This window comes from Scomber japonicus, unplaced genomic scaffold, assembly GCF_027409825.1.
Source record: "Scomber japonicus isolate fScoJap1 unplaced genomic scaffold, fScoJap1.pri scaffold_632, whole genome shotgun sequence".
Taxonomy (NCBI): Eukaryota; Metazoa; Chordata; class Actinopteri; order Scombriformes; family Scombridae; genus Scomber; species Scomber japonicus.
In genome coordinates, this window is record NW_026518682.1 from 1 (window position 1) to 21,050 (window position 21,050).

The 21,050-nt window shown below is 43.7% G+C and overlaps 2 protein-coding genes across 2 annotated transcripts; both read left to right on the forward strand.

Annotated features, from left to right (window-relative positions):
- Nucleotides 1-237: 237 nt before the first annotated feature.
- LOC128354814 (CDK5 regulatory subunit-associated protein 3-like) lies at nucleotides 238-10,798 on the forward strand (the record flags this gene model as incomplete). Its single annotated transcript, XM_053314965.1, has 7 exons — nucleotides 238-382; nucleotides 1,265-1,372; nucleotides 3,884-3,965; nucleotides 4,454-4,542; nucleotides 7,404-7,609; nucleotides 8,827-8,998; nucleotides 10,376-10,798. Coding segments are annotated over 7 exons (868 nt in total), but the record flags the coding sequence as incomplete, so codon positions are not given.
- Nucleotides 10,799-13,530: 2,732 nt separating this feature from the next.
- LOC128354815 (endoplasmic reticulum membrane sensor NFE2L1-like) lies at nucleotides 13,531-15,639 on the forward strand (the record flags this gene model as incomplete). The annotated part of the gene is made up of 2 exons (XM_053314966.1): nucleotides 13,531-14,088; nucleotides 15,409-15,639. Coding segments are annotated over exons 1-2 (789 nt in total), but the record flags the coding sequence as incomplete, so codon positions are not given.
- Nucleotides 15,640-21,050: the final 5,411 nt, after the last annotated feature.

Below are 21,050 nucleotides of genomic sequence, written 5' to 3' on the forward strand. Positions count from 1 at the left end.
ACTCCTTTCCTTCTTTCCTTCCTCCTTTCCTCCCTTCCTTCCTCCTTTCCTCCCTCCCTCCCTCCTTTCCTCCTTACTCCTTTCCGTCCTTCCTCCTTTCCTCCCTCCCTCCTCCTTTCCTTCCTTCCTCTTTTCCTTTATCTAATGAAGTCCACATTCAGTATATCAGGTTTTAATAAAGCCTCTCTGTTCTGGTTAACTATAATTTTTTTGGGTCACATGTTGTGCTGTTTGCAGGTCCGACTCGGTCCTGCCTCTGCTCACATTCGCCCAGAAGAAGGGAAACGCAACGTTTTATGAATGGAGAACAGGAAACGCCCCCGCCGTCGTCGAGAGGCCCGTTGTAGACGAAGCACCTGCTGATACCGTCACAGAGGACACGGTCGGTTGGATTCATCTGAAGGACTTTTTTAATGTTAGACCTAAATTAACCCTCCTGTTGTCCTCGAGTCAAGGAAGGAAGGGAGGAAGAAGGAAGGGAGGAAGAAGGAAGGGAGGAAGGTAGGGAGGAAGAAGGAAGGAAAGGAGGGAGGAAGGAAGGGAGGGAGGAAGGAAGGAAGGAAGGGAGGAAAGGAAGGAAGGAAGAAAGGAAAGGAGGGAGGGGGGAGGGAGGGAGAAAGGAAAAGAAGGACAGAGGAAAGAAGGAAGGTAATGGGAAGGAAGGAAGGAGGGAAGGAAAGATGGAAGGAGGGAGGGAGGAAGGTAGGGAGGAAGAAGGAAGGAATGGAGGGAGGAAGGAAGGAAGGAGAAAGGGAAAGAGGAAGGAAAGACAGACAGAGGAAAGAAGGAAGGTAATGGAGAGGAAAGAAGGAAGGAAGGAAGGAGAGAAGGAAAGAAAAAAGGGGGATGGAGGAAGGAAGGAAGGAGAGAGGAAAGGAAGGAAGGAAGAAAGGGGGATGGAGGAAGGTAGGAGGGAGTGAGGGAGGAAAGGAAAGAAGGCAGATAATGGGGAGGAAAGAAGGAAGGAAGGAAGGACAGGAAATAAGGAAGGAAGGAAGGAGGGAAGGAAAGAAGGTGGAGGGAAGGAAAGAAAGAACAGTAACAAACAGACGAGGAGGATGACAGGAAGCTTAATATATTTATGCATCTGATAATCAGGCCTTAAATTAAATGACCAAAGCTACTGAACAGATTTCATTGTTAGGATGTTTCTATAAAGCAGCTGCAGGACTCATTCTTTACCTAATGTGAGATATTAAACTTATTAAACAAATCTTTATCACTGCTGATTTTGTTCTTATTTGTCTTATTTTGTCTTCTCCAGATTGATTGGGGCGACTTTGGTGCCGGAGCAGACAGTCAGGGTGTCACCTCAGCCATCACCGTGGAGGACGGGATAGACTGGGGCATCAGTCTGGAGCCCAGCTCGGAGGTAAGACTCCTCAACAAATACTCATCTTTAACGATTTATATCTAGATGTTTAAATAAGTAAGAACAATCTCCACAGAAAGAGTACCAAATATAGGTGAGATGTTATTAAATCAGCAGTGTCCATGTGGTAGGGAGGAAGGAAGGAAGGAAGGAAGGAAGGAAGGAAGGGAGGGAGGAAGGAATAAAGGAAGGAAGGAGAACATATTAGAGGATTATGGCAAAAATGTCTAAGTGATGTAATCATAAAAACTTTGGAAGGGAGGAAGGGAGGGAGGGAGGAATGAGAGAAGGGAGGGAGGGAGGGAGGGAGGAAGGAAGGAAGGGAGGGAGGGAGGGAGGAAGGGAGGGAGGAAGGAAGGAATGGAGGGAGGGAGGGACGGAGGGAGGGAAGGAAGGAAGGAAGGAAGGAAGGGAGGGAGGGAGGGAGGGAGGGAGGGAGGGAGGGAGGAAGGGAGGGAGGGAGGGAGGAAGGAAGGAATGGAGGGAGAGAGGGAGAGAGGGAGGGAGCAACAAAGGAAGGAAGGACGGGAGGAAGGAAGGAGAACATATTAGAGGATTATGGCAAAAATGTCTAAGTGATGTAACCATAAAAACTTTGGAAGGAAGGAAGGGAGGAAGGAGAGAAGGAAGGAAGGGAGGGAGGAATGAGAGAAGGAAGGGAGGGAGGAAGGAAGGAAGGAAGGGAGGGAGGGAGGAAGGAATAAAGGAAGGAAGGAGAATATATTAGAGGATTATGGCAAAAATGTCTAAGTGATGTAACCATAAAAACTTTAGGAGGGAGGGAGGGAGGGAGGGAAGGAAGGAAGGAAGGAAGGAAGGAATGAGAGAAGGAAGGGAGGGAGGGAGGGAGGGAGGGAGGAAGGAAGGAAGGAAGGAATGGAGGGAGGGAGGGAGGGAGGGAGGGAGGAATGAGAGAAGGGAGGGAGGGAGGGAGGGAGGGAGGAAGCAACAAAGGAAGGAAGGACGGGAGGAAGGAAGGAGAACATATTAGAGGATTATGGCAAAAATGTCTAAGTGATGTAACCATAAAAACTTTAGGAAGGAAGGAAGGAAGGAAGGAAGGGAGGAATGAGAGAAGGAAGGAAGGAAGGAAGGGAGGGAGGGAGGGAGGGAGGGAGGGAGGGAGGGAGGAAGCAACAAAGGAAGGAAGGAGAACATATTAGAGGATTATGGCAAAAATGTCTAAGTGATGTAACCATAAAAACTTTGGAAGGGAGGGAGGGAGGGAGGGAAGGAAGGAAGGAAGGAAGGAATGAGAGAAGGAAGGGAGGGAGGGAGGAAGGAAGGAAGGAATGAATGGAGGGAGGGAGGGAGGGAGGGAGGAAGGAAGGAAGGAATGAATGGAGGGAGGGAGGGAGGGAGGGAGGGAGCAAGCAAGCAACAAAGGAAGGAAGGACGGGAGGAAGGAAGGAGAACATATTAGAGGATTATGGCAAAAATGTCTAAGTGATGTAACCATAAAAACTTTAGGAAGGAAGGAAGGAAGGAAGGAAGGAAGGAAGGGAGGGAGGGAGGGAGGGAGGGAGGGAGGAAGGGAAGGAAGGAAGGAAGGAAGGAATGAGAGAAGGAAGGGAGGGAGGGAGGAAGGAAGGGAGGGAGGGAGGGAGGGAGGGAGGGAGGGAGGGAGGGAGGAAGGAAGGGAGGGAGGGAGGGAGGAAGGAATAAAGGAAGGAAGGAAGGAAGGAGAATATATTAGAGGATTATGGCAAAAATGTCTAAGTGATGTAATCATAAAAACTTTGGGAGGGAGGGAGGAAGGAAGGAAGGAAGGGAGGGAGGGAGGGAGGGAGGGAAGGAAGGAAGGAAGGAATGAGAGAAGGAAGTGAGGGAGGGAGAGAGGGAGGGAGGAAGGGAGGAAGCAACAAAGGAAGGAAGGACGGGAGGAAGGAAGGAGAACATATTAGAGGATTATGGCAAAAATGTCTAAGTGATGTAACCATAAAAACTTTGGAAGGGAGGGAGGGAGGGAGGGAGGGAGGAAGGGAGGGAAGGAAGGAAGGAAGGAAGGAATGAGAGAAGGAAGGAGGGAGGGAGGGAGGGAGGGAGGGAGGGAGGAAGCCACAAAGGAAGGAAGGAGAATATATTAGAGGATTATGGCAAAAATGTCTAAGTGATGTAACCATAAAAACTTTAGGAAGGAAGGAAGGAAGGAAGTAAGGGAGGAAAGAAGGAAGGAAGGGAGGGAGGGGAGGGAGGAAGGAATAAAGGAAGGAAGGAGAACATATTAGAGGATTATGGCAAAAAATGTCTAAGTGATGTAACCATAAAAACTTTAGGAAGGAAGGAAGGAAGGAAGGAAGGAAGGAAAGAAGAAACGAGGAAAAGAGGGAAGGAAGGGAGGGAGGGAGAGAGGAAGGAAGGGAGGGAGGAAGGTAGGAAGGTACTAAATGTACATTTTAACAAACTTGATGCTGCTTTTTAAAACTATTTTTTATCATATTTTTGAATGTCTCATCTCTCCAACCCTTATTTATTCATCACTGATCACTTCCTGTCGTTCTCCTCCAACAGGAAGCTGGAGCCGGCGGCATCGACTGGGGCGACAGCGAGGAGACTCCTATTGAGATTGAAATCGTAGATGCGGGAACAGACTGTGAGTACTTCAACGTTACTGTATGACTTCAGCCAAAACTCCTCTGGTGTTAAAATGTTCTGTTAACTAAAGGTGTGTGTGTGTCTGTGTGTGTCTGTGTGTGTGTGTGTGTGTCTGTGTCTGTGTCTGTGTGTGTGTGTGTGTGTGTGTGTGTGTCTGTGTCTGTGTCTGTGTGTGTCTGTCTGTGTGTGTGTGTGTGTGTGTGTGTGTGTGTGTCTGTGTGTGTCTGTCTGTGTGTGTGTGTGTGTGTGTGTGTGTGTCTGTGTCTGTGTGTGTCTGTGTGTCTCTCTGTGTGTGTCTGTCTGTCTGTCTGTCTGTGTGTGTGTGTGTGTGTGTGTGTGTCTGTGTATGTGTGTGTGTGTCTGTGTCTGTGTGTGTGTGTGTGTGTGTGTGTGTGTGTGTGTGTGTGTGTGTGTGTGTGTGTGTGTGTGTGTGTGTGTGTGTGTGTGTGTGTGTGTGTGTGTGTGTGTGTGTGTGTGGTCTCGTAGGTCCTGACGGAGTAGCGAGGGGTGAGGACGCTCTGAGTATTCTGGAGAACTCTCAGTCACGCAGCCAGTTCATCGATGAGCTGATGGAGGTAAATAAATTCATATCTATCATTTCCTTCCTTCCTTCCTACCTCCTTTCCTTCCTTCCCTCTTTCCCTCCTTCCTTCCTTCCTCCCTCCCTCCTTCTTTCCCTCCTTTCCTCCTTCCTTCCTCCTTTCTTTCTTTCTTTCTTTCTTTCTTTCTTTCTTTCTTTCTTTCTTTCTTTCCTTCCTTCCTTCCTTCCTTCCTTCCTCCCTCCCTTCCCTCCTACCTTCCTTCCTTCCTTCCCTCTTTCCCTCCTTTCCTCCTTCCTTCCTTCCTCCCTTCTTCCTTTGTCCTTTCTTTCTTTCTTTCTTTCTTTCTTTCTTTCTTTCTTTCTTTCTTTCTTTCTTTCTTTCTTTCTTTCTAACCCTCCCTCCTTCTTTCCTTCCCTCCTACCTTCCTTTCCTTCCTCCCTTCCTCTTTTCCTTTCTCCCTCCCTCCGTCTTTCCTTCCCTCCTACCTTCCTTCCTTCCTTTCCTTCCTCCCTTCCTCTTTTCCTTTCTCCCTCCCTCCCTCCTCTCCTTCCTTCTTTCCTTCCCTCCTTCCTTCCTCCCTCCTTTTCTCCCTCCCTCTGTCCTTCCTTCCTTCTTTCCTTCCCTCCTACCTTCCTTCCTTCCTTTCTTTCCTTCCTCCCTCCCTCCTTTCCATCCTCCCCTCCTTTCCTTCCCTCCTACCTTCCTTCCTCCCTTCCTCTTTTCCTTTCTCCCTCCCTCTGTCCTTCCTTCCTTCTTTCCTTCCCTCATTCCTTCCTCCCTCCTTTCCTCCCTCCCCTCCTTTCCATCCTCCCCTCCTTCCTTCTTTCCTTCCTGCCTCCCTCCCTTCCTTCCTTGACTCGAGGACAACAGGAGGGTTAAAAGCTCACCGAGTGACGAGCGTTATAAACCAGCTCAGGCTATAAATGCGGTGAGGTATGTGTTGTGAGTCATGCTCATATATATACTTGTTATTCCTATATGAATAAACATTATATAAATAAATAAATGCAGAAACAGACACATGAATGACATTTTTAGATTTTTGCAGATTAAGCAGGATAATATTACAGTGTGTGTGTGTGTGTGTGTGTGTGTGTGTGTGTGTGTGTGTGTGTGTGTGTGTGCGCGCATATGTAATGTAAAGCTGCTATAATAACTATTTAAATGAGTATTAGTACTTTATATTCATTATCACAGACAGACAGAGAGACAGACAGACATGGAGGGAAGGAGGAGTATCCAAAAAGAGACATGGGTGACACCATATTTAGTCCATGAACCAGAGAAATACAGCCTAAAATCTAAACTGTGTCTATTTGATCTGTTATATTGGCTTACATGTATGTATAAATATATATACATTCATAAAAATACCCTCATGCACATACATATATGCATATATATGTGTGTGTGTGTGTATATATATATATTTATGCATACATGTAAGCCAATATGGCATTAAATAGAAATAGTGGCTCCACCAATGTCTCTTATTTGATACTCCTCGTCTGTCTGTCTGTCTGTCTGTCTGGGATAATAATTGGCCTGAAGTCACATGACCATAGACTCCAACCCATCTTGGTAGACTGTACACTTCCTGCTGAGCACTGATAGACACAAATGAGCATCTAGCAGCTAAAGAGACACATATCTCCCCCTCAGGATTTAACCAAAATCTATGAAGTGATATGAGAGCTGTCAGCTTGTTTCTGCCGCCCTCTGGTGGTCAGAACACGCTACTGCAGGTGACTTCAGGTTACATATTTTGTGGTTGTAATTAAAATGTAATATGTTTATATGTAGAAGTATTAAAACCAGTTTATGAGAATCACAGACAGAGACCGCCTACGGGCCCAAGCTGTAAAATAATATGTTCAAATAATTTACAGTATTAGTTTTAACTTGTAGGGAGCGGCAGGTAAGTCACTGACAAGCAGGCGGTGAAATAGAAAGTAACATAATACAATAATAATAATAACTTTACTTTCACTTTTAGTTTAGCACTATAAAAATAAAAGAATTGCAAAGTGCTTCACAGAGAAACAGAAACTAAAAGCTTAAATAAAATGTAATAATATAAAAACTACACAAAACCACTCAGTCCATGTATAATAATAATATAATTGTTCTAAATATTACATTTAACCCTCCTGTTGTCCTCGAGTCAAGGAAGGAAAGGAGGAAGAAGGGAGGGAGGAAGGAAAGGAGGGAGGAAGGAAGGAAGGAAAGGAGGAAGAAGGGAGGGAGGGAGGAAAGGAGGAAGGAAGGGAGGAAGAAGAAAGGAAAGGAGGAAGAAGGGGAGGGAGGAAAGGAAAGGAAAGGAAAGGAGGAAGGAAGGGAGGAAGAAGGAAGGAAAGGAAGGAAGGGAAGTAGGGAAGGAAGGAAGGAAGGAAGGAAAGAAGAAAGAAGGACAGAGGAAAGAAGGAAGGAAAGGGAGGAAGGGAGGGAGGAAAGGAAAGAAGGAAGAAGGAAGGAAAGTGGGGAAAGAGGGAGGGAAGGAACGAAGGGAGGAAGGAACGAAGGGAGGAAGAAGGAAGAAAAGGGGGGAGGGAGGGAGGAAAGGAAAGGAGGAAGGATGGTGGAAATAAGGAAGGAAGGTAGTTACCTCCCTCCCTCCCTTCCTTCTTTCCTCCCTTCTTTTCTCTGTCCTTCTTTCTTCTTTCCTTCCTTCCTTCCTTCCCTACTTCCCTTCCTTTCTTCTTTCTGTCCTTCCTTCCCTCCCTCCCTCCTACCTTCCTTCCTCCCTTCTTCCTTTCCTCCCTCCTTTCCTTTCCTCCCTTTTTTTTTAAAATTAATCTTAATAATCTTATTTTTTGATGTGACCTTTTGATGTTTCCTCGCTTCAGATTCATGAGAGTTATAATAGCGTTTCCTCACTTCCTGTTTCTGTTAAGCTGGAGCTCTTCCTGACGCAGCGTATGAGTGAGATGAGAGAAGAGGCGGACGTGGTTGCTATGAGTCAGTTCCAGCAGGCTCCGTCCGTCATCCAGGGTCAGACCCGAGAACACGTCCAGAAGATGCTGTCGGTGGTCCAGGACCTCCTGAGCCGGCTCACCTCTCTACGGATGCAGCACCTGTTCATGATCCAGGCCTCGCCACGGTACGCTGCCTTACTGAACACCTTCCTTCCTCCTTTCCTTCCTCCTTTCCTTCCTTCTTTCCTTCTGTCCTTCCTTCTTTCCTTCCTTCCTTCCTTCTTTCCTCCGTCCTCCCTTCCTGTTCATGATCCAGGCCTCGCCACGGTACGCTGCCTTACTGAAGACCTTCCTTCCTTCCTTCTGTCCTTCCTCCCTCCTTTCCTTCCTTCCTTCCTTCTTTCCTCCGTCCTTCCTTCTTTCCTCCGTCCTCCCTTCCTGTTCATGATCCAGGCCTCGCCACGGTACGCTGCCTTACTGAAGACCTTCCTTCCTTCCTTCTGTCCTTCCCCCCTCCTTTCCTTCCTTCCTTCCTTCTTTCCTCCGTCCTCCCTTCCTGTTCATGATCCAGGCCTCGCCACAGTACGCAGCCGCAGCTCATCGCTATAATAGGAGCCGTGTTTTCTTCCTTCCTTCTGTCCTTCCTTCTTTCCTCCCTTCCTTCCTTCTATCCTTCCTTCCTTCCTTCCTTCCTTCCGTCTGTCCTTCCTTCTTTCCTCCCTTCCTTCCTTCTGTCCTTCCTTCTGTCCTTCTGTCCTTCCTTCCTTCCTTCCCTCCCTCCGTCCTCCCTTCCTCCTTTCCTTTCCTCCCTTCCTTCCTTCTGTCCTTCCCTCCCTCCTATCTTCCTTCCTTCCTTCTTTCCTCTTTCCTCCTTTCCTTCCTTCTGTCCTTCCTTCCCTCCCTCCCTCCTGCCTTCCTTCCTTCCTTTCCTCCGTCCTCCCTTCCTCCTTTCCTTTTCTCCCTTTCTTCCTCTCTCCTTTCCTTCCTTCCTTCCTTCCTTCCTTCCATCCTTCCTTCCTTCCTCCCTCCTTCCTTCTTCCCTCCTTTCCTTCCTTCCTTTCCTTCCTTCCTTCCTTCCTTCCTTCTGTCCTTCCTTCCTTCCCTCCCTCCCTCCCTCCTACCTACCTTCCTTCCTTCTTTCCTCCGTCCTCGCTTCCTCCTTTCCTTTCCTCCCTTCCTTCCGTCTGTCCTTCCTTCTTTCCTCCCTTCCTTCCGTCTGTCCTTCCTTCTTTCCTCCCTTCCTTCCTTCTGTCCTTCCTTCCTCTCTCCTTCCTTCCTGCCTTCCTTCCTCCCTCATACTTTCCTTCCTCCTTTCCTACCTTCCTTCCTTCCTTCCTTCCTTCCTTCCTTCCTTCCTCCCTTCCTTCCTTCCTTCCTTAATATGAACTGTGTGTGTGTTCAGGTATGTGGAGCGAGTGTCGGAGGTGCTGAGGCAGAAGCTGAAGCAGGCCGACATCCTGGTGCTGAAGGGAACCACGATGGTTGAGAGACGGCAGGAAGCCCTGGAGGAGCAGTCCAGACTGGAGCCTCGCGTGGACCTGCTGGGGGGACGGACCCGGGAACTCCAGAAACAGGTTAGTACCCCCCTGTCGTCCTCCCGGGTCAAACTGACCCCATCTCTCTTTTGACTGTTCCTTCCTTCCTTCCTTCCTTCCTTCTTTCCTTCCTTGCATCTATCCTTCTTTTCCTTCCTTCGGTCTCTCCTTCTTTCTGTCCTTCTTTAATTTTTCCTTCGTTCTTCTCCTCCTTCCATCTATCCTTCTTTTCCTTCCTTCCTTCCTTCCTTCTTTCTTTCCTTGCATCTATCCTTCTTTTCCTTCCTTCCTTCTGTCCTTCTTTCCTTCCTTGCATCTATCCCTCTTTTCCTTTCTTCCTTCTGTCTCTCCTTCTTTCTGTCCTTCTTTCCTTCTATCCTTCTGTCCTTCTTTCCTTCCTTCTGTCCTTCCTTCTGTCCTTCTTTCCTTCTATCCTTCTTTCCTTCTATCCTTCTATCCTTCTGTCCTTCTTTCCTTCTATCCTTCTGTCCTTCTTTCCTTCCTTCTCTCCTTCTTTCCTTCCTTCCATCTATCCTTCTTTTCCTTCTGTCCTTCCTTCTATCCTTCTGTCCTTCTTTCCTTCTTTCCTTCCTTGCATCTATCCATCTTTTCCTTACTTCCTTCTGTCCTTCTTTCCTTCCTTCTGTCCTTCTTTTCCTTCCTTCTCTCCTTCTTTCCTTCCTTCCATCTATCCTTCTTTTCCTTCCTTCCTTCTGTCCTTCCTTCTATCCTTCTGTCCTTCTTTCCCTCCTTGCATCTATCCTTCTTTTCCTTCCTTCCTTCTCTCCTTCTTTCCTTTCTTCTGTCCTTCTTTCCTTCCTTGCATCTATCCTTCTTTTCCTTCCTTCCTTCTCTCCTTCCTTCTATCCTTCTGTCCTTCTTTCCTTCCTTCCTTCTATCCTTCTGTCCTTCTTTCCTTCCTTCCTTCTATCCTTCTTTTCCTTCCTTCCTTCTCTCCTTCCTTCTGTCCTTCCTTCTATCCTTCTGTCCTTCTTTCCTTCTTTCCTTCCTTGCATCTATCCTTCTTTTCCTTCCTTCCTTCTGTCCTTCTTTCCTTCCTTCTGTCCTTCTTTCCTTCCTTGCATCTATCCTTCTTTTCTTCCTTGCATCTATCCTTCCTTCTGTCCTTCTTTCCTTCCTTCTGTCCTTCTTTCCTTCCTTGCATCTATCCTTCTTTTCCTTCCTTCCCTCTCTCCTTCTTTCCTTGCATCTGTCCTTCTTTCCTTCCTTCTCTCCTTCTTTCCTTCCTTGCACCTATCCTTCTTTTCCTTCCTTCCTTCTCTCCTTCTTTCTGTCCTTCTTTCCTTCTATCCTTCTGTCCTTCCTTCCTTCTATCCTTCTGTCCAAATGATTATTATTGATGGCTGACTTTGTCTACTGTCGTCTGTCTTTTTTTTTTGTTTGTTTTTTTTGCAGATTGAAGCAGACATCTCAAAGCGATACCACGGCAGGCCTGTCAACCTCATGGGAGTCAATATTTAAAGATATAAGAGCTCCAGAAAAAGTATTTTGTTATGATCTACAAGGAGAAATAAAAGTGGTATTTAATTTAAAGTCTTGTGCGTTCTGTCGAGATCAATATTTTTTGGATTAATGCTGGGTAAGAAATCATTTTTAAACATTTCAAACAGGCCTGATTTGACTGATTAATGAATTATTTGTTAATTAAACCTGATTTAATGATTTAATGTTTAATATTTTAAGCTACAGTAACTTGTAACACTTATAAGATCCTGATAGTGTATATAATTGTATATAATTTACAGTTACCTGACAAAATTCAAATCTACAGTATGTGACTCATGCATTTGTTGTGTATGAGTGCGTGTATAACATTATTAAATGTTTTTTTTAAATCATCCATTTTATGAATGTATCCACTATATTCTTGGTCATATGTGTTTTTATTGACGTGTATTATACATCTAATATTATCTTGTATCATATGCATAAGTGTAGACCCTTGGTACTTGGTACATGACTTACTTGTGGGAGGATGAAAATAAAGCATCATTATCCCACTAAAATATATTTAAGCCGGATCATTTCTGAACCACATTACTTATTACTGGTAAGCTAAAGAGACTTTAACATTGATCAGAAAAAACAAACTAAAATGTTGTTTTATATATTTATTTTAATAGCGTAACATAACCTTCTTGGCACAGATTAATTAATTATATTTGTCTGCTGACCCTTTGGAGGGGCCCCACCCCTAGGTTGGGAACCACTGGACTAAACTAGCTAACTGTATATAAAGTAGTATAAACTAGCTAACTGTATATAAAGTAGTATAAACTAGCTAACTGTATATAAAGTAGTGTAAACTAGCTAACTGTATATAAAGTAGTATAAACTAGCTAACTGTATATAAAGTAGTGTAAACTAGCTAACTGTATATAAAGTAGTATAAACTAGCTAACTGTATATAAAGTAGTGTAAACTAGCTCCACCTCCAGCAGCTACAACAGTAACATGCTGCTCTAACACTGATGCTTCACTATTAATAATCTAATGATGTCATATATAATAATATATCACTAATTTTACTGTAATACTGCATACTACATCACTCATAATACTGCAGTACTTTTACTGTAATACTGCATACTACATCACTATAATACTGCAGTACTTTTACTTGTGGTAAAAGTACTGCAGTATTATGAGCTTCATATAGTTATTGTAGTAACAATACTTTAACTACATCATAATACTGATATAATATATAATACTGATGTACTTTTACTACTTGTAAAAGTACTACTTTACTACAAGTAAAAGTATTCAAGTAATTAACTAATACTTCAACTATGTCAAGCTCATAGTACTGATGTACTTTTACTGCAGTATTTTCACATACTTTACTGAAATAGGAGTTTTCATGCAGGTTTTTTTACTTTCTATCGAGTATTTTATATTGATGCATTGGTAGTTATACTTAAATAAAACATCTGAATACTTTTTTAACCGCTTTTCAACATTATATCTTTTTTTTTTAAAGAGTGTTTTGTGTAATTTAAATATCAGGGGGATTTTCTCCTCAGTCTGGTGATGAAAGCTTGCCCTTTTTACTAGAATGTTCTGCGCATGCGCTGTGCGGAAAGCGTGTGTTTGGTGTGAAGCGGCGCTGCTAGCGGCTAGCCGGGGCCAGCTAGCACCATTTCTGCAAGTCATGGTGGGCCATTCAATGAGCAAAGGCTGGAGGATGCAATACCGGACAACAACTGTGGAGCTCCTAACGAAACGGGACTTTAATTACAGTCATTAGGTAGGTCACAATGAACTTTATTTGTGGTGTGAATGAGTTGTTATTATTATCATGTGTAAGTAATATTAAAGAAAATGCATTAACCGTTACGTTGATATCAGTGATTTATCTTATCAAAACAGTAGCGTACACAAAGCCAGGTGTGCTGGGGTTTATGTGTGTGTCACCGGATGCTGTGACACATCTTGTTTGTGTTATTAGTCACTTTTTTAAAGTAGTTTGAACCGTCATTAGCTTCAACTTAGCTCACACAGGCTAGCAACGTATTTTAAGGGCTTGGTGGCAGTTCCTCCAATAGTAGTTAAGCGTTCCATTTAAGCCCCGCCCACATGTCTTATTTCTATTGGCTCATCACGTCTGGAGTCATGTGTCGTTGTCCCGGTCTAGCCTTGTGATTGGCTGCAATATATGTCACTCACCTTTTCACCACTTGTTGCTAGGGAGATTGTTTGATGCTAGTAGACACTGTCACTTTATTTTTAAAAAGCAAGAAAAGCAAGTTATTTTGTATATTAAAGGTGTATTTTGTGGAAAAGGGTGATTTATAAGTGTATGATAAGAAGCAGTCAGGTGTTAAAATATATATAAGGTAGCTAGGGGTTTAGCCTTATAAAAGGAGGAAGAAGAGGAAGAGGAGGAGGAGGAAGGAGGGAGGGACCCTGCCTGCAAGCCTTCCTGCCTGCTGCTGTTAAGCTAACCCAGCCAAACCAGCCTCGACTCCCTCATTCACCTTCAGCAGCACCCACAAGAAGTAGTTGTCCTGTCAAGGGTGGGGTGAAGCCTATAGCTCTCTCTGTAGTCTTTTGGGGAGGAGAGGATGGATGGAGGAGTGGCTGCAGCTGGGAGAGCTAAGCATGTCCTGATTTTCTCTCCATCTCCATAAAAAAAAAACCATGTGCTTTAATGCAAATGTTAGGTAGGTGATGTTAGACTTTGTTTATGGTGTCTGGAGGGTTGGAATGAGTGTTTTTTTTATTATAAAAGTGCAATAATAATGTCATTTCTCACTCTTGTCAGGAACTGCAAGACAAGACCCATATGAAGAACAAAGCTTTGAGCACAAACTGGACTCTGGCAGAAGAAGTGGAAACCCCAGCCTGGATCTTTAACACCTTTAATAAAACTTGTTTGTTGCCCAATAAGAAGAAGAAGAAGACCCTTCCCCTCGCCGACTATCCCAAACAGTTTTTCATGTGTTTTTCTCAGTCCTCAAGCGCACGTGCAGAAGTAGTGAACCGAGCTAGTTGGCCCCGTTTTTGTTTTTGTTTTTTACTTTCACCTTTTGTTCCTTTGTAAAGAAATGCTTTACCTGAAAAAGTACTTCACAGAGGGCCTGATTCAGTTCACCATCCTTCTGAGTCTCATTGGGGTGCGGGTGGACGTTGACACCTATCTAAGCAATCAGCTGCCTCCACTGAGAGAGATCATCCTGGGCCCTAGCTCAGCCTACACCCAGACACAGTTTCACAACCTGCGCAACACGCTGGACGGCTATGGCATCCATCCAAAGAGTGTGGACCTGGACCACTTCTTCACCACTCGGCGGCTGCTGAACCAGGTGCGACAGCTGGATCGCCTCTCCGTGCCCAGTACCGAGCTCAACACCTGGCTAGTGCATCGTGACTCGGAGACTGTGGTGTCCGCCAGCAGCCAGTCCAGCCCCAGCATTACCCTGGACAATGGGGCCGGCCTAGAGGACGTTAACAACCCTGACGCTACCCCGGCCATGAGGGGAGGAAGTGGAGCATCTGAATCCACGTATAACTTGAACGCAGCGGACGGCAGCCTGGGAGCCGTGGCCCCAGAGGGCAACCAGGAGCAGGAGAGCAGGGATGGCAACGACGACCTCACCAAAGAGGTACTGCAGCTGGTTTCTGCTTTCTAACACACTGGGGAGCATCTGTCAAAAAATTGGTGGTGAACCTACTTTTTGACAGATGCTTTTTGGCTCTCATAATGAACAAAAAGATGCAGCAGTTTATGTCGTATTTAGGTTAAAACAGGTGAGGAATTAAATGGATATAAATGTTTTATAGGTGAGGTTTTAAGATAAACTCAGAGTTGGTTTCTATCTCACCTGCTCATGTGTTTTATTTTACTATTTCCTCTGACTTTTATTTTACATATATGCAAATAGGCAAGGCAAGGCAAGGCAGCTTTATTTATATAATGCATTTCATACACAGGGGCAAGTCAGTGTGCTTTACATACAAACAAACATTTAATAGTAAGAATTGGAAGCATAAAAACTTACATTTAAAAAAACAGCAACCCAATTATAATATAAAAATAAACCAAAGTACTAAAACTAATACTACTACTAGTAATAAACCAATTCTGAGTCTTCAAGGTTGGGCTCATCCAAAGCCAAGTAGAAAAGCCCCTTTCTTTTCTCTGTCACTCTAAATACTCCTTTATAACAACTTAGAATCAGTCACTCTGCTGTTGTTTGCTTTACAAAGTTTTAGTGTATGTGGCAGCGTAAAACACAAGTGGACAGTAATCCTAAAAATGAAGAAGCAAAGTCTATTTTTAGGTGACATTTCACACCAATATCATTCATGGTCCACACCCCTGGTCTTTTATCAGTGACTGATATTTTTAGTCAAACCAGTTGTGTCAGATTCGTCGCAGCTGTGATTCTGATCGCTGATTTAATGTATGTTTGAAATGCACAATGACTCTTTTTAGCTTCGACTCTTTTAAAACTTCTACGTTAATATACTTCTTCTTCTTTTTTTCTTTTCTTTTTTTTGGCTTAGTTGAACTTTGAAGTTATCAGAGAACATCGACATCGAGCGGTCACGCTGATGCAGTGTCGTTAGGGGTCACACAAAAGACATTGTTGGGCTGTAATGAGCCGAGACTTCTTTTTGGGTCACATGATAACCACCATGCCAAAGTGTTTGTGTCATGGTTGCATCATCTGACTACATTGCTGTTACATGATCTGCCCCCCTTTTACTTTCCCAAAATGATTGACTCTTAACCTAATAGCAGTACGAGCTTATAATCACATATAAGTAGATATAATAGATCATTTCAGTCATACGTAGCCCAGAGATGTTGAGTTTCATTTGTACCTTGCTACAGTTTGAGCACTTACTTACACAGTTATTAAAATAACTTCTCTCTGTATACAGGGCCATTTTTCAATGGTTACAATCTGTTTTTCCAGGACATTGACTTGATTGACATCCTATGGCGACAGGACATCGACCTCGGCGCGGGAAGAGAAGTGTTCAACTACAGCAACCGTCAGAAGGAGAGCGAGGAGGAGAAGCAGCCCAGCCCAACGGAGAACAAAGACGGGAACGAGGAGCAGCAGCAGGAGAGCTGGAGGAATGGAGTGAATTTACAAGGAGCTCAGCCGGTAGACGGAGAGACGGGAGAGAGCATCCCAGAGCAGGTTTGTAGACCGAGCGGCCCCTCCTTATCGTTTAGTGTTTAGTCCAGCGGGAGGCGGCACGTTAAACCGCCTCATACATAAAAAGATGATTAAAACTCAGGAGCAGCAAACTGGTGATATAAAAGATCATTTTGTCTGCTTGAAGATGAGTTTTTCTTAGTCATCAGGAGACATTTCCAAGTTACTTTCTTCTCACCAGTTGCCTAAAAACACAAGACACAAGCTCATTTACAGTATAACATTTATTATTTTAGGGGTCAACATCAAAGAGATAAAAGGCTCCTACTTTTGTTACAACAGACTCAGTGACACTTACGGTAAAGCTGATTTGACAAATGCAAACGGGCGATATTTTATACTCTTATCATAGCCAAAAAAGATATTTAAAAAATAAGGTAATGATTAATTTGTTGTCATTCGTGCCCCCCTTTTGGTTTCTATAGTCTCCGTACATCTTCTCCAGCAGTTTTAAGTTAGAAGAGCACTCTACAGATTTAGTATTGCACTTCTACATGACAGCGACCGATGATCATTCTCATTATAAATTAGTGGTTTAATCATTTGGTTAGCAGTAAAAATATCATATCACACATGTTTCGGGCAGGGTAAAGATACACGATTGTTTTTCATGTCGGTTTACTATTTTACAAGTTTACTGAACAACTCAAGATTTAAAAAAAGACTTTATTATCTATCACATTATGGCAGAAAAACAACATAAAAACATGAAAGACTCACATATAATGACATTAAAACACAAATGATCCCATAAATAAACAAGAGCAGGTGTTAAAAAAGTAGCGACATACTTTTTTGGACTTGTTTAAAGCGATGGTTCGGCGTCATTTCGACCTAGCGTCATATGCACCATGAGGTCTATCTAATATAAAACAGTGGAGTTAGCTTAGCACAGGCGCTAACGGGACCACCAGTGTATCTGGTAAATGACCCCACTAATAATGCCTGGATTGATATCAAACTTCTACAGTAGTACAAATAGGCTCTTTACTCATAAATCGATGCATTGGAAAGTTTGTAAGTACACCAGGAGTTTATTAAAATAACATTTACCTGATGGCTTTTACTCTGCTGCTAATGCTAAAGCTGTAAACATCGTCAGAAAATCGTGCTGATGGCTCTAACTCCGCTATTTTCCGACCAAATGAAAATGAACGGCTGAGGCGCTGATTAGATAGACCTCATGGTGTATATGATGCTATGTCGAACCATCGCTTTAAAATGGTAAAAACCAAACTCATTTCACAGCTGGAAAGCATATAGTTGATGTTGTGTAGAAGCGTTGATAGCCAGGACGTTAAAACCCGCTGTAGATTTTAACCATCTCTCTCTCTCTCTCTGTAAAGGCAGATCAGAGAGAGGGAGGGAGGAAGGGAGGGAGGGAGAGAGAGAGAGAGAGAGAGAGAGAGAGAGAGAGAGAGAGAGAGAGAGAGAGAGAGGGGTAGGTAGAGAGAGAGAGGGGTAGGTAGGTAGATATACTTTATTGATCCCAAGATGGGAAATTACAGTCCAGCAGCAGCAGCAGCATTACACACAGTCGCCATAACAACATATAATATAAGAATATAAAGAACAAACTATACATAATAAAATGAATAAAATGTAATGTACAAAAGTATATACAACTAATTGGCTGTAATAAAAAAAAAACTTAAGAATAAAATCGTTCCTTGCAAAAAAAAGCCCGAAAAAATATACTTAAAAAAAAAAAAAAAGAAAAGAATAAAATCGTTCCTAATCTAATATCGTCACATGACACACGCCCTACAGTCCAAAATGATCCGATTCATTAATAACCATAGAAGAAGAAAAGCATAAAACTTCACAAATGTACGACACGATTAATCGATTATCAGAATATTTCTACACTTCTCTAAAAGAAGATCAGAGCCGGAGATATCACATTTTTAAAAATCCATTCATTCCTTTTTCCTAATCGAAAACCCCCCCGCCTACATTACCCACAATGCATCTCTACTCCATTCATTCATATCTGGGTGTGTTTATGCTTGTATAGCTGCCAGCCTGAGACGAGGAGCCACAGATGTTTGGCTAGCCTCACTTCTTTTTCTAACTCCACTCCCTTTTTAGATTCTTGTCATTGTCAAACGAGTCAGGTCAGGTGACGGAGAGACGGGTTAATTCGGGTTTCAGACACAAAAGGCTTTTTAAACTACCGCAACACGCCCTGATAACTGTAAACTTGTAAACTAGACTCGGAAGTCAGTCTGTAAAGGATTCACTCCCTCAGCTTTTAGTTTTTATGACTGTGTGGAAACAATTAGAGAGATTTTTAAAAAGGCTATAGGGTGCAGTTAGGTCTGTTAGGATAGTTACGTTAATGATTTAAAGTATAATATATAGTATAATAATAATAATAATAATTATGTTCATATGAATGTTCGTTAACTGAAGAGAGATGCAAGTCTTTCTTTAACACAGCAAAGGACTGATTAACTATTTAACTCAGAGGTGTCAAACTCATCTTCATTCAAGGGCCACATACAGACCAATTTGATCTCATGTGGGCCAGACCATTAAAAAGATGGAAGGGAAAAAAGGAAGGAAGGAAGGAAGGAAGGGAAAAGTGATAGGAAGGAAAGACAAAAGGAAGGAAGAAAGGAAGGAAAAGGGATTAGGAAGGAAGGGAAAAGAAAATAAGAAAGGAAGGAAGGAAGGAAGGAAGGAAGGAAGAAAGGAAGGAAAAGGGATTAGGAAGGAAGGGAAAAAAGGAAAAGAAGATAAGAAAGGAAGGAAGGAAGGATGGAAGGAAAGGAAAAGAAGATGAAGGAAGGAAGGAAAACAGATTAGGAAGGAAGGAAGGGAAGAAAGGAAAAGAAGATGAAGGAAAAATGGAAGGAAGGACGGAGGGAAGGAAACAAAGAAGGAAGGAAGGATGGAAGGAAAGGAAAACGGATTAGGAAGGAAGGAAGGGAAGAAAGGAAAAGAAGATGAAGGAAAGATGGAAGGAAGGAAGGAAACAAAGAAGAAAGGAAAGGAAGAAAGGAAAAGAAAATTAAGGAAAGATGGAAGGAAGGAAGGAAGGAAGGAAGGACGGAAGGACGGAGGGAAGGAAACAAAGGAGGACAGATGACAGGGGGGTAGGAAGGAAGGAAAACGGATTAGGAAGGAAGGAAGGAAAGAAAGAAAGAAAGGAAAAGAAGATGAAGGAAAGATGGAAGGAAGGACGGAGGGAAGGAAACAAAGAAGGAAGGAAAGGAAGAAAGGAAAAGAAAATTTAAGGAAAGATGGAAGGAAGGAAGAAGGGAAGGAAGGAAAGATTGGCAAAAGGAAGGAGGGAAGAAAGGTAGGAAGATGAAGGAAGGATGGATGGAGGGAAGGAAGGAAACAAAGAAGGAAGGAAAGGAAGAAAGGAAAAGAAAATTAAGGAAAGATGGAAGGACGGAGGGAAGGAAACAAAGAAGGAAGGAAGGATGGAAGGAAAGGAAAAGAAGATGAAGGAAGGAAGGATGGAAGGAAGGAAGGGAGGAAGGAAGGAAGGAAAACGGATTAGGAAGGAAGGAAGGAAGGAAGGGAAGAAAGGAAAAGAAGATGAAGGAAGGACGGAAGGAAGGAAGGAAGGATGGAAGGAAACAAAGAAAGAAGGAAGGATGGAAGGAAAGGAAAAGAAGATGAAGGAAAGATGAAAGGAAGGAAGAAGGGAAGGAAGGAAAGATAGGCAAAAGGAAGGAGGGAAGAAAGGTAGGAAGGACAGATGGAAGGAAGGAAATAAAAAGGTAAGGAAGGAAAGACAGGCAAAAGGAAGGAGGGAAGAAAGGTAGGAAGGACAGATGGAAGGATGGAAAAGAACACAGGAAGGAAAGTGGGCCGGATCGCACCCCTCAGCGGGCCGGTTCTGGTCCACGGGCCGCATGTTTGACACCCCTGTCCTACAGGATATAAGCCCAGAAGGAAACATGTGGCTTCCATCACTCGTCTAATTGATAGAATCTCCTCCTCCTCTAACCTCTTCCCTAAATTCTTCTATCTTCTCCACATCTATTACAGAGGTCAGGAATCTGCATATTACATTTATTGAGTTGTTCTGGTGTAATGTCTAAAAGCCCCAAACATATAAAAACTCAAACTTCTCCTAAAACTCTTCACTATCCTACTATCATATACTGGGTGTGTAAGGCTTCAAGTATTCTATAAGTCATGGGGGTCAAACTCATTTTCATTCAAGGGCCACATACAGTCCAATTTGATCTAATGTGGGCCGGATCATTAAAAAGATGGAAGGGAGGGAGGAAAGGAACGGAGGAAGGACAGATGGAAGGAAGGACCGAAGGAAGAAAGGGAGGAAGGACAGATGGAAGGAAGGATGGAAGAAACGGAGGAAGGACAGATAGAAGGAAGGAAGGAAGGATGGAAGAAACGGAGGAAGGACAGATGGAAGGAAGGATGGAAGGAAAGAAGGAAGGAAGGACAGAAGGAAGAAAGGTAGGAAGGACAGAAGGAAGAAAGGGAGGAAGGACAAATGGAAGAAAGGTAGGAAGGACAGAAGGAAGGAAGGACAGAAGGAAGAAAGGGAGGAAGGACAAATGGAAGAAAGGTAGGAAGGACAGAAGGAAGAAAGGTAGGAAGGACAAATGGAAGAAAGGTAGGAAGGACAGAAGGAAGAAAGGTAGGAAGGACAGAAGGAAGGAAGGACAGAAGGAAGAAAGGGAGGAAGGACAAATGGAAGAAAGGTAGGAAGGACAGAAGGAAGAAAGGGAGGAAGGACAAATGGAAGAAAGGTAGGAAGGACAGAAGGAAGAAAGGTAGGAAGGACAGAAGGAAGAAAGGTAGGAAGGACAAATGGAAGAAAGGTAGGAAGGACAGAAGGAAGAAAGGTAGGAAGGACAGAAGGAAGAAAGGTAGGAAGGACAAATGGAAGAAAGGTAGGAAGGACAGAAGGAAGGAAGGACAGAAGGAAGAAAGGGAGGAAGGACAAATGGAAGAAAGGGAGGAAGGACAAATGGAAGAAAGGTAGGAAGGACAGATGGAAGAAAGGTAGGAAGGAGATGGAAGAAAGGGAGGAAGGACAGAAGGAAGAAAGGGAGGAAGGACAGAAGGAAGAAGGATGGAAGGAAAGACAGGCAAAAGGAAGGAAGGAAGAAAGGTAGGAAGGACAGAGGAAGGAAGGACAGAAGAAGGAAGGAAGGAAGGACAGATGGAAGAAAGGTAGGAAGGACAGATGGAAGGAAGGACAGAAGGAATAAAGGGAGGAAGGACAGAAGGAAGGATGGAAGGACAGATGGAAGAAAGGTAGGAAGGACAGATGGAAGAAGGAAAAGACACAGAAGGAAAGTGGGCCAGATTGCATCCCTCAGCGGGCCGGTTCTGGCCACGGGCCTCATGTTTGCCACCCCTGTTTTAGACCGTCTGATGATATAAAGCTGCCCGTAAAC